A 13,243-nucleotide genomic window follows, 5' to 3' on the forward strand; every position below is an offset into this window, starting at 1 on the left:
ATTACATGATTTTCAGGAATCATCTCTGAGTCAGCTTTGGCTCAGGCCTGTTGTTCAGGCCTGAGCACTTGAGCAGTTTAAAGTAGCTGCTATCTCCTGTTTGCAGTTTAACCCCAGAGGGTCGATTTTGCCTCCCACAGGGCCGGGGTGGAAAAGGCAGCATCTATGTGTGGGCCTCTGGAGATGGGGGCAGCTATGATGACTGTAACTGTGACGGCTATGCATCGAGTATGTGGACAATCTCCATCAATTCTGCCATAAACGATGGACGGACAGCTCTGTACGATGAAAGCTGCTCTTCAACCTTAGCCTCCACCTTTAGTAATGGGAGGAAGAGAAATCCAGAGGCTGGTGTGGTGAGTCCTGATACCATTGTGCTGTTGTTGCTGTTTTTGTGCATTCTCATGACCTATTGCAACTCTTTGTACTTTGGAGCAGCAGATGGTTCTTTGTTGAGATGGATATTTTTTCATCTGCGCTGTGTGATGGTGCCAGAACTGGCAGCTGAGGACATGTGGGATTTATACTGAGAACAGCAATGATCTTCCATCTCTTAGAGCTTCAAAGGAAAGTCGGTGCTTTCCTTTATCAGAAACCAGATTTAGAAGTTCAGTTGCCCTTTTCCCAGAGGACAGTGTGACAGAAGGTCTCTGTAAAAATCTAACTTAACATCTGAGATCATAATTTCTTGTACTGGCAGACTTCTGCTGTACAAGAAGCACACAGCAGAATGACATTTAGTCACCCACAGAGGACATACAGGGTTTTCAGATCACCAGAGCCTGCTGTTGCTGCAGGGCCATACCTACAGCAGGAAAACAGGCAGGTTCTGTTCAATTGTATTTGGGATTCTCTTCAACTGTAGTGATCACTGCTCTTCAGCACCTTCAGACCAGCCAGGACCTAGTTCAGTTTACAGAGTGAAAAATGCAGCTGTACTAAATCAAGGTTAGTTTTTGCCAAAAGCTGTTGTACATTTTCCACATCCCTGTCTCAAACCCCCAAGACATATTGCACAATCCTACATGCCCACATGCAGTAGCAGACAGAACACTTGTTTCTGTCTTCATATCAGCTCTGTGATGGTACCAGCCAAGATGATCTGTGGCACCTTTGTAATTATTGCCATAAAATGCATTACTAAGGTTTTCTTCTGGTCTCTGCTGGTGACTAATCTGCACAGAAGATAGCAGCCTGCTACTGCTGCTGATCCCAGTGTTGAAAAATGTTAAAAAACTCAATAGTGTTAATTCTAGTTTCAAATCCTTCTGATAATCACAGAAGAATTTAAGGCCTTTGGTTAAACTGTGTTTATAAGGAGTAAATGGGTTCTAAGTGATAATGAGCACTGGTTTACTACGTCACGACTTGCTCTTTCATTTAAGCTCTGTGTCTCATTGTGGTCCTAAACTGATACACTCTTCCAAAGCACAAACCAGATCGTGGGCACAAACTCAATTAAAGAGCAAGGGCACAAACACCACTTTCTGTATTTTTCTGAGTCTGTAGCTGCGAGGAAAATGGGATAGCTGGTTTCATTAATTACATCTAATATCATTGCAGGCTACAACAGATCTGTATGGCAACTGCACCCTGCGTCACTCGGGCACATCTGCAGCTGCCCCCGAAGCAGCCGGAGTGTTCGCCCTGGCCCTGGAGGCTAAGTATGCTCTTGAGAAATTCCTGCTGAGCTCTAGAGAGGAGAGGGCCAGTGCTTTGTTTCATGGTGCTCATCATTTCACTTGGCTGGCTGTGGCACGAGGCTGCAATGCCCAGCTCTAAAGCTGCCTCCTACAGTGGTGACATGCATGGCGACTTGCAAATGGAGCAACAGCCTTGCCAAAGCCGCCTGGCAGGTGTATTTTGGCTGTCTGGCTCTCTCTGTGTCCTCCCCACCCTCTGCATCCAGGGACTTGTCTTCTTTAGCACTGTTTGGAGGAAGAGATTATTTAATTTCTCTGCATGTTCTCTGTGAAATGCCCAGGCTGCAAAAATACAAGAATGAATCTGTAGTATCAGACAGGAGTTCCTCTTGTGCCAGGTACTGTTTTGCAAGGACAGAGAGAGGACAAAGAATGGGGATTAAGAGTGACCTTTCAACAAGAGCTTTGTCTATCCATGGTTTGTAGAGACAGCAGTCGGTCTCTCCTGTTTAATAGTCACAGGCAGATTGATCTTCCTTGAAGTTGTCTAAATCTTTTTCAAATTTTCTGCATTTGGCACCTGGGTCATCCAGTAACAATCAGTTCCTCAATATTTTTTTGGCAATGGTGGTGTGGAATGTTTTCTTTGTTTTCTTAACCCATTGGTGGTAGTTTACTTCTGTGTTGTGTAATTGTTCTGTTACATGAAGGAATAAATATCCATTGTCTATTTACCATCTCCATGGTATTCATGACACTGGAACCTTCTTGTATATCTTGGAATCATTATCATCTTCTCTACTGATTAGGAAAAGTTTTCCTTACAATAATTTATACCAGCTTTTTACTGTGTGTTAAATTTTTTCATGAACTGAGGCAACATTTGCTAAGTTGCAGAGCTCCAGTTGCTGTAACCATGGTATGAAGCAAGCACTCTGTGCATAGTTTCCTTCAACATGCAGAATAGTGAAGATTTGTTAGAGGAGGTCACGTTTACATTAGCAGATCAATGATTATCATGCTCAGAGCATGACTTGGTCCAAGTCTCAATTTTCAGGTTTTATACATGTAAAACACATGCCAAATGTTTAGCTTTGGATGATCATTCCTTCTACTATCAAACTTGTTCAGGGAGAAAGTCACTATGTAGTAAATTAATATGGCCATAAAAACAGAAGTGTTTAATGAATTTTCAACCACTGCATGTTTAAACTGGACTGGAACCTAAGCATCTCAGTAATAATTATCATTCTTCTTCATCTGAGCTACCCGGAAAGACTGGAATTACTCTGCCAAATAGGAATTAGACTTAATACCCCTGGCTTATACTGGGATTTCTAGGCTTTGCTGAGAAGGCAGCAGAAGAGAGAAGGAGCTGTCAGTGTCTCCTGCTTCCTTCTGGCTCTATTAAATTGTATTGTGCAGAACTATCCTGGATGAGCCTTCCCAGACTGCCAATCTCCCATGAAGCCTGTTGTTGCCTGCATTACATCTGTCAGCTCATACACAATATAGGACTGACATGTCTTTCAAACCAGACCAGTCTATGAAATAGGAAGTACAGCTTTAAGATATGTAGCAAGCTCTTAAAATATTTCAATAGGAATGATGCAAGTGATACTTCTTTTCAGCTCTCTTGTGTCACCTTGGGGTGACAGTAATTGGCTATTCTGGTGTACGTTCAGCATGCACACATGCTTATTACTTGGGGCACAGAGAGCTGAAAAGCAGATCCTTTTAGGCTGATGGTTTGAATCAGACATATTGTGATGTTGAAAGAGTTCATCATAAACCAACTGGAATAGCTTTAGTTATGTAGAATTAGAATATCAGTTCTAAAGCTCCTAGAAAAATAAGTGCCCTTCCTGTCATCATAATCACTGCACATCTAGGAAGACAAGAGAAGATGATGAAAAATGACCATTGAAACGAGGCAAATATTACTTGACTGCATCCATCCATGCTAATGTAACATGGGTGACAAACCTCTGCCCTACTTTATAGTGCAAACCTGCAGCCACCCACGGGCCATAGATCCATATTCACAGAATCCTGACATTACTAACACCTGGGTCCTTAGAGCTCATCAGCTTCATCACATTGGAACTTCTCAGGGTGGATCTTGGAAGGTCCATGGGAAAAGCAGGAGGAGCAGGCAAGAAAAAGGAGGCAAGATCTAAGAGGAAAGCTCAGTGAAATTTTTTCATCATCTTTTAAATTTTTGTATTTTTCTTGGGATCTGGTATAATATCTTACTAACTTCATTAGTTTTAAAATTGCATGTTGGATCTATAATGTCTAATTAAAAGAAATTGTTTTTAATCAGAAATTATTTTGCAATTTTGGGGAAATTATTTTGGAAAAGTGCTATGTAATTCGAGCCTATTCTTGTTCCCACTGAGATCAATAGAAGCTTTGTTATTGGTATGTTACAGTTACAATTTCAATGTTATTCATAGAAGCGAATTTTACCCAAAGGCTTACCCAAACACAGCCTTCCTTTAATATCTGCTTGGAAATGTTTGTTTCCCCTGTTGCTCTTCCACAGCTTGGATCTGACCTGGAGGGACATGCAGCATCTGACAGTGCTCACCTCCAAGAGGAACCAGCTTCACGATGAGGTTCACAGGTGGCGCAGGAATGGCGTGGGGCTGGAGTTCAACCATCTCTTTGGCTATGGTGTCCTGGATGCAGGAGCAATGGTGAAGATGGCAAAAGACTGGAAGACTGTTCCTGAGAGATTCCATTGTGTTGGAGGCTCAATACAGAACCCTGAGTAAGTGAATAGTCCAGTGAATGTGTTTGGCTGCTTCCAGGCATCTGAGAGACCACAAGCATACAATTACATTGACAAAGATAGTCAAAGAAAATGAAGGGTTTTTCTGAGGAGGCCTAACTAGTAATAAGTTGATATAGCATTTTTTATCAATAATTCTTGATGAAACTACATGATCTGTCAGTTCCTGGCTTGCTGGAGGAGTACATTCTACAGCACATCTGTATCCTCATTGCTAGTGCCAGTAGTGTTAATAGCAACATCCATTTCTCCTGGGCACTCACAGGTATTTTTGTGCAAAGTTCCTGTGACTAAAGAGCCTGTCCCCAAATGAAAATCTGGGAGGCTGGCACTGTAAGTTACATAAACTGCTGCCACATTAAATATCTATCAGTCAGGTCATATCTCACTGGGAGATTGTTCAGCAGACAATTTTATCTCCAGAAGACTGAAACAATCATCTACAGGTACCAGTGATTCAGTTTGAACACTGCAGCATTTAATTGCACTTGTTTTAAGCTCTTCAAATCTCTAATTGCAGGGTAGATAGATTATTTTCTGATTTACCTTTATGTGCTAAAGTGAATGAGTCAACAAGTGAAGGAATTAGTACTAATTGACTACAACAGCTGTAGTTTAATTTAAGCAATTGAAATACTAACCTAATAATGGCCTAAATTATGTCTATACCATTTGAAATTTGACTTTTCAGTGCCATTTTTGAAGGCAACATTATTCTGTTGGAAAAAGAAAACAAACCAGGATGCTACCCGAGTACATAGCTCAGCCAGGCAAAGAGTGAGGAGTTCCCCAACCTTCCAGATTGGATTTGCATGAACCAAGGTTCTACAGCTGAGCTCTGAGTTTTAATTTATCTGGCCTATGCATGCTCACAGGTAAAAAACAAATGAGAATGCTGAAGCTAATTTTAAGATATCTCTTAATTATTTATTTATAATTAAATGCAGACAAATAATTTTATTTCTCTGAGTGCAGCTCCATTTATTGAAGTGGGGATCATCCTAGAGGAGGAGAGAGCATTTCTTTCTGTAGGTTGTAAGGTGCCCCCCTGCCACTTGCCTGACACATCTATATATTAACAGCACTGCTGTAATATTTATGTTCCCCAATGAAAATATCACTGACAGGAGATAATAAGCATCATGAAGTGCAACATGTACATTTTTTTTTTAATTGCACTGTGAAGAAAAAAATCTAGCTAAATACCAGAATCTCCAGAAATTCCTTTGAAATGAAAACTACTCTACACTTCTGCTGTGGATAATAGGGTTATTCTTTCAGTTTGGTCTTGCTGGAGCAATATTTGCTATATATATTCTCTGTATTTTTATTTAAGTATAGATATTTGTATACATAAAATACGTGTTCAGTATAGATTTATGAAGGTGCATAGTTGATATGGAGGTGTGTTTCAGAGCAGTATTGTGAGTTAAGCAAAAGGCTGGGAAATAATTAACAGACAGAATATACAGTGTGCTGAAAGCAATCAGTATTTAAAATAGAAACACTTGTTAGCAATAGGAACTTTTCCTGACAAGGGTTCTGGCTGGTTTAAGGAAATACAAAGCTTTAAGACATTGTAGTCCCTTAACTGAGCAACAGGAGCACACAGGAGCTCCCCCTGCTCATCTCTCACTGTGTACTGCACCATGCAAAAGTGTATTCACTATATATAATCTCCCACTGGGTACTCGGCCATGGATATACTGCATATATATATACATATATATGTGTATATATGTGTGTATATATACATAAATTGGGCAGTGGCACATTGTAAGGCTGGGGAAAATCTGTCTTCTCTTCTGCTCCTTTGTGTCGAGCTTTTTCCAAAACCCCTGGTTCTTTTTGTTTCTTTGGGAAAATTCACCTGGGCTACAATAATTAGTCTAGTGAAGCAGATAGTATTAGATCCTAATTAATAGGAAAAGGGGAAACAGTGCAAGTCTTTTCTCATGTATTTTTATAAAGCTGAGAGAACTTTTGCACTGCAGTACTTGAGAAGGTGGAGAGAAGGGCTTTTTGCAGCTGTCAAGCCGTCTGCAGAGCAGATGTAGTGGGAACACATTGTTTTTTTCTTTGGGTTTTAGTCTTGACAGGAAGAGCAGACTCACATTATGGTATCCCTCATCATTAACTGGAGGAGATAAAACACTTATCACATCTCTGGGAATGAAGCAATGTTTGACAAAGCTTTGTCCACTGTGTGAGCAGGCTGTGAGACAACATGAATTCAGATTGAGTTGAGATTGAGGCTTCCCATGCAGAGAAACTGCAAGCACATGGCAACTGTGAAATCACAACCCTTCACCTCTGTCTGCATGTAGTGCATTTTTCCTGTGCTTTGGCACATAAAACAAGTATCTCAAGGATATTATAATTAGATGCCCAAATATTTTATCTATACAATATTTATGTTATACCAACTTCTGCTCTATAATAATCAGAACAACACAGGTTTTTCAGTTTAAGGTAAGTGTTTAAATGCTTTGAGAATCTGGATCTGAATGACTTTTTACTCTGCAAGTACTCCCAAGAAGGCAGTTCTCTGTGAAAGGGGGATGGAGACTGGCCTGAGCCAATTAGTGATGTACTAAACTGTAATATCTGGAGCTTATCTCAAGAAGAAAAGAATTCCTGGAAGCCAGGCTTGAATGAAATGCTTTCACTAGTCTCTAAAGAACAGTATTTCATTAGCAGAGGGAAAAAGCTGGTACAGGTTTCTTTTGAAAAGAAGGTATTCATTACCCCAGGATGGTCAATGCCCTTCAGAAGGCTCTCAATTTGACTACAGAACTGAGGTCAGGAAGAAGCCACGGGAAGACAAGATAATGACAAGGTGACTGGAGTCTTTTCTGACTTACCCCCTTTTTTAATGATTGCTGTAATTCTTGTCGCTCAATTATTTCTTTTAGACACAGGAAAATGTCACACTGCTTACAGAACACTGATGGTGAAAATGTAGAACATTTTCATGCTTTCCGTGTATTTTGCCAGCCAGCTTCTGAGGCAGTGGGTAATTGCAAGCTGCATCCTGAGCCCAAGGGGGTTAGAAGGCACTTGGCAGCCTCAGCTCCTGGGCCAGACAGCACTTTGGCAACTCAATATACGTGTGGGACTTCCTTCCCTGGTGTATGTGCTCATGCACAGGAGCTATCCAAGGATGGAAATCTTCATTTTTCAAATGAGCCAACTCTAGGGTGCCACGTTTGTGCTGCTTTCCAAAGCAGGACAAGGACATAAACTTTAATGTGACTGCATTGAAATTCTGTGCAATTGGTTCCTCCATCACCAGACAGCCATTTGCTGCTGTCATTTAAGGAAACTGACCTGACTGGCTGCTCACGGTTCTTTTACTGAATATACACATTTTTATGCAATTACCCAATATAGGAATGATAAGTAAAGACAGCCATTAATACTAGTTCTTAAAGAGCAGTATATGCTTCTTAATTGTATTACTTCTCTCTTTGTGTTGGTGTATGTTTCATAATTATTTACAAATTAAGGCTTTGGTATAGCTTTCTAAAAAGAGAACATTCTCTTTATGGCTAAGTTTGCAACTACTATTTCCTTATGTTTTCATGTATTAGTAAGGAAAATAATACAGGTTTTTTTCTGTGAGGCACCAAAGTTTTAGCATAAGCCAAGTTGTGCTGTTTTAATTTGCCCAATTATCTTTTGACCAACAGGAAGATCCCACCAAATGGCAAGCTGCTCCTCACGCTGACAACTGATGCATGTGAGGGGAAGGAGAACTTTGTCCGCTACCTTGAGCACGTGCAGGCAGTCATAACCGTGAACGCCACCCGGCGAGGAGACCTCAACATCAACATGACCTCCCCCATGGGCACCAAGTCCATCCTGCTGAGCCGGCGCCCCAGGGATGATGACTCCAAGGTGGGTTTTGACAAATGGCCTTTCATGACCACTCACACGTGGGGAGAAGACCCCCGAGGCACGTGGGCTCTGGAGATTGGCTTTGTGGGCAGCCAGCCCCAGCGGGGTGTGCTGAAGGAGTGGACACTGATGCTGCACGGCACTCAGAGCGCACCGTACATAGACCAAATAGTCAAAGATTATCAGTCCAAACTGGCCATGTCCAAGAAGGAAGAGCTGGAAGAAGAGTTAGATGAAGCTGTGGAGAGAAGCCTGAAGAGTATACTGAGCAAGAACTAGTGCTGTGTTGCATGATGGTGTCTTTCCTTCCCCAGAGCCCTCTGCTCACCGTTCTACTATCCAAACCTCTGTGTTAGACGTATTCCAATGATTGTCTCTGTAGCCAAATTATCGCCCTTTCTTGATTTTAAAGTCCTATATCTCGTCAATAATTATTTTAATTGCCACTGAAGCAGTCCATTTTTTGGCTCTAAACTACAAAATAGATCCCACCAAATACTATGTACAGTTTGTGACTGTAAATGATGATTTTTCTTCTGTGTCATACAATAGGTAATAACCTGCAAAGAAGTTAATGGCTTTTCCCTTCATATTTTTGTGGTAAATGTTTGTATTAAAAAAGAATGAATTTTAACATTGGAAGTTGGTGATAATGGGCACATTTTTAAAAATGACTGTGAGAGAGGGAATCACAAAGAGGTTGTCTGGAGAGGTCTTTAAACGTCTAACAGCTCCTTCTGCATCACTGACTTCAGTGGGACTTTCCCCATTGGGTTCAACCAAAGTAGCACTAGACCCCACAAAAAGAAGTAATCCAGAGATAAGAAAAATTCACCAATCCAACTTGCAGAAATCCAGTTCTTTTGAGGGTTTTCTTTCATATCACAGTTACACTACACACACTCTTCAGCTACACGATGGATCAATAGACATGCAATAAGGAAGGCAAAGCAATGCCAAAGCTGGGTGGCAGGGAGAAGTGATTTGCAAACTGGGTCAGGGCATTCTAGAAGCACAAGTCCCAGTTTTGGTGGAGATTTTTTAGTTTGATTGGTTTGGGGGTTGGTTTCTTGTGCTGATTTTTTTTTTTTAAATTTTATTTTTAATTTTGGCAATTTAAATCAATTTACCATCTTACAGCAGAACAAGCACATAGGGATGAGCTGAAGCATTTCTGGCAGCTTGTGTGCATCTCTGGGTCTCTCTACTGAGATGTTCTCCAGCACTGTAAAATGAGGCTGTGTCAGCATAATAATCCATAGACACCTGTTTCGTGGGGTTCACAACCCAGCTGCCAGTAAACTGCTGTGGGGGAAATTTGAAGCACACAGTTTCAGTCCCAAAGCAATTTTTAATTTCAATTTCCTTCCTTAAAGGTAGATATTTGCTGCTTTTATGTTATACAAATATATTTAAAGAGAAAAATATGCCTAAGTTATTAAAATGTAATGAAAGTTGGCCTCCTTGAGAAATAAAATACAGTGTATTTGGGAAGATTTGTTGGTAGTCATTGTTCTTTGCTGTTTAAAGTCAGTACCATCTCAACTTTTTGGACATTAGTTAAAGTCCATCTCTCTCACCCTCAGAGTATACTCTGGCTATTGCTGCAAAACATAACATTCTCCCAGGTGGGAATTACTCATGGAAGCAACCACTACATGTTCTCAGGTGTGAGATCCCAAATTTAACCTTTGAATAATAAAGGTTCTTGATTCTGCAAATATTCAGGCATTTACACTAAAGCCCATCAGTGGACCTACTCAAATGGTAATTTTAAGCAAATACTTCAGATCTTTGCAGGATCCAAGATCTACATTTTAGCAGTGACTAGTTTCAGAATTGTATTATGTATTTTTAATATGCAGAGTATTAACCTAAGATGTTTTAATAAGAGTTGTCCTGGTTGATCCGGTGCATAGTAGTAGAAACACATTCAGTAAGTAAGTATTTATCTAACAAAATAAAAACATAACCCAAAGGTTCTATGGTGGACGTGTTTCACTTAAGAATGTATAATCTATGCTGTTGATTCAAGTGAATATCCATATTTTTCCATAAGAGGCCTGTTCTTTCCTTTTCCAAATGAAAAGTACACAGCTCAACCTACTCAAAGTCTATGCCAATTAACACTCCACAGCCAAGCCAAGCCAAGCAGCCTCACACTACTCACAGGTTCCTCATTGTGTGCAGCAGTCCCATCAGAAAAATTTACCATAAATATATATATTTATGCATACACCTGTATGACTAAATACATGCACACCTGTGGTATCTCCCTCTCTGTGTACATATATATATATATATGTTACATACAATATATATATTCAGAGTATGTTACATATATTTGCATATAAATATGTCTAGAATTACATATGGTATGTAAAGTATAATACACATACACACCCCCTAACTTTTTGTGTGTATGTGATCAAAGAAAGAGGTAACTGCAAGTTTTTACAGGACTTCTAAAATGTGGAAAAGTTTTGGAATACGAAAAGTCCATGTGGAATTCTTAAATGAACATGTACATGACTTTCCATTGCATTCATGTAATTTTGCAGTTCTCTGTTCAATTATTAAATATCCTATAAAGCAGCAAAATAACTAGATGGCTGTTCATATTTTCATAATGCTGACATAATTTAGTAATTGAAAAATCACGAGTGATATACAGAAATGGCGAGTTTTGATATAATTAAATATATATAAAACTACATGTATATACAATATAGAGATCTACTTCAAATTCTTGGGGATTTTTGCTTCAAGGGATCACTGAAAAATATGTCCAGTTAGACTGAGTTTTTATGATATTGCTGATGGATAATAAAGTTAATTTGTTAGTGTTTATAATAAAGGGGAAAATGAAGCTCATGATGCGAAACAGGTGAGCCCTGTGATGATGTTTTATAATATTAGTAAAATAAAGAGCTGTTCTAAACTGGCAGGTCCTATCATCATTGCCTATCTGAAGGTACATGGGAGGTAAAATGCTGGCCTCAGTGGGATGACTTCTTTATGTTAACTCTGAAGCTCTGAGACATGTAAGATTCAGGCTGGGAAGAGCTGGTTTTATTTATGTAGCATTATTTACGTGGTTCAAGCCCATTGGCTCTAAGGTCAGCTCTGCAAAAGCAGCAGTGCAGCTGCTGAAATGCTTTGGGAAGGGGATGATGAGGAATAGAGAGTCTGACAGTTTTGCACTGCAGCTCATAAGCAGCTCTGGTCCCAAGGAAATGCTATGGCAGATTTCTTTTTTCCTTCTGCTGTTTGGAGCACTTTGATTCACATTAAACCCTTGTTTCCCTTTTCACCTCTACTTCTCACCCATACTTTTTGGGTACTTTTCAGTTCGTGTGTTCCCATGGCAGAAAGTACATTTCATTTTATAATATCTTATCATGTCTGCAGCAGTACAAGCTGGCAGGAAACCTCCTGGTCTAGTTCTGATTGCCTCAGAAAAGAGAATGTGCCTGTAGTAACCTGAGTATCATTCCAGTCTCTTTTCAAATAAATGCTTGCAACTATTTCAGCATTATGCTTGAGCATTTAAACACTTCATTGAGAATCTGCAGTTAATGATGAGGTTAGCCCATAAATAATGAGATTCACTATACACTTCAGCATGGTCATTATGAACCAGAGACTACTACTGGTTTTCTATATACTTTTCATGCAAATTCACAGAAAGATGCCTGTGATCTGTGGCCTTACAAGCAGCTGCTGTGTCTGTGGAAGGCAGCTCAGAGATTGTAGCAGAATTTTGCCCTCACCCCTTCTTAGTCTTTGACTTCTGCTGGTTGCTGTATGTGAGTTCCTTCAGCAACAGGTGACATCAAACCCGTTTTAGGAGCCGTTCTAACATCACACTGAGCTGCTGAGCAAGGATGACAGGCATCAGAATCCAGGTCTGGGTCAGCAGCCAGTGGTAACACCACCAGATAAAAAAGATAAGGGTGGGAGGGGTGTTCACACAGTGGACACCTTGCCCAGGCTGCCCTGACATTGCCTCCTTGCCACTGAATGAGGCTTTTTGGATTCTGAACATTGGCTCCACTGCGTTGCAGTGAAATCAGATGGACAGGGAGAGGGGGAAGAACAGCCACTTCCATCTAGGTACTGCCTGAACCTGTTTACACCCTGTTTTGTGACAGAATTATTAAACAGCCTGCCTATAGCTGCAATGACCCTAGGGGTTTTTTGGGACGTTTTGGGGGTTTTTGTTTACCTTGCAGCAGTCAAACTGCCTTTCAGCAGCAGTTGTTCTGAGCAATTGCTCCCAGCTCACCAGAGCCCAGCCTGCACAGGCATTGATAAATTCCTTCTCTGCAGTTATTTACACTGTTAATAAATTAAACTGAAAAGCAACACTCTCTAGTAAGCCATGCCTGGCATAAACTCTCACAGCATTCCAATAAAACAGCATTGACAAAAAATCTTGAATAAAATGGTGACTGTGAGAGTCACTCGTTGCTGTTTTAGAGTGAGGTGTCACTTTACCAGACATGAGTCACAGTAGGTCAGATGCTACACCTGTGCTGGACCTCATGAATGAAATAACCAAACCCAACATATTATCAAAGGGAAGTCTTGGGTGCTGTGAGGAGTTCCTGAAGCTCAGGCTTGTCAGCCCAAATGGCTTTTAGCCCTCTTTGCTGCAGGTGGCAGGGGTTAACAGGCAGAAGGAAAAGGCACAACAGTGCAGGAAGCTGAAATGCAAACTTAGAGAACTGGGATTGGATTGCACAAGGAATGTGCAGAGACCAATCTAGTGTAGCCCTGCAGTAAGTACAGGGCTTTAGCAGGATCATCTGTGTGCCTGGAGTCAAGCTGAAGCCTAAATGGTGCATGAGCATCTTAAGTAGAGCTCAGTATTTGCACACCTACAAGTGAAAGATCTCCT

The 13,243-nt window shown here is 40.6% G+C and overlaps 1 protein-coding gene across 1 annotated transcript in view; it reads left to right on the forward strand.

The window, feature by feature from the left end:
• PCSK2 (proprotein convertase subtilisin/kexin type 2) overlaps window positions 1-11,284 on the forward strand; it is a 100,470-nt gene extending 89,186 nt beyond the window's left edge. Inside the window, exons 9-12 of the mRNA XM_085054270.1 lie at window positions 141-356; window positions 1,564-1,664; window positions 4,192-4,419; window positions 8,133-11,284. Of these exons, the coding sequence (XP_084910396.1) occupies window positions 141-356; window positions 1,564-1,664; window positions 4,192-4,419; window positions 8,133-8,619 (1,032 nt within the window). The 3' untranslated portion in view covers window positions 8,620-11,284. The remainder of the gene's footprint in view (window positions 1-140; window positions 357-1,563; window positions 1,665-4,191; window positions 4,420-8,132) is intronic.
• Window positions 11,285-13,243: the final 1,959 nt, after the last annotated feature.

This window comes from Lichenostomus cassidix, chromosome 3, assembly GCF_008360975.1.
Source record: "Lichenostomus cassidix isolate B80296 chromosome 3, HeHo_3.0, whole genome shotgun sequence".
Lineage (NCBI taxonomy): Eukaryota > Metazoa > Chordata > Aves > Passeriformes > Meliphagidae > Lichenostomus > Lichenostomus cassidix.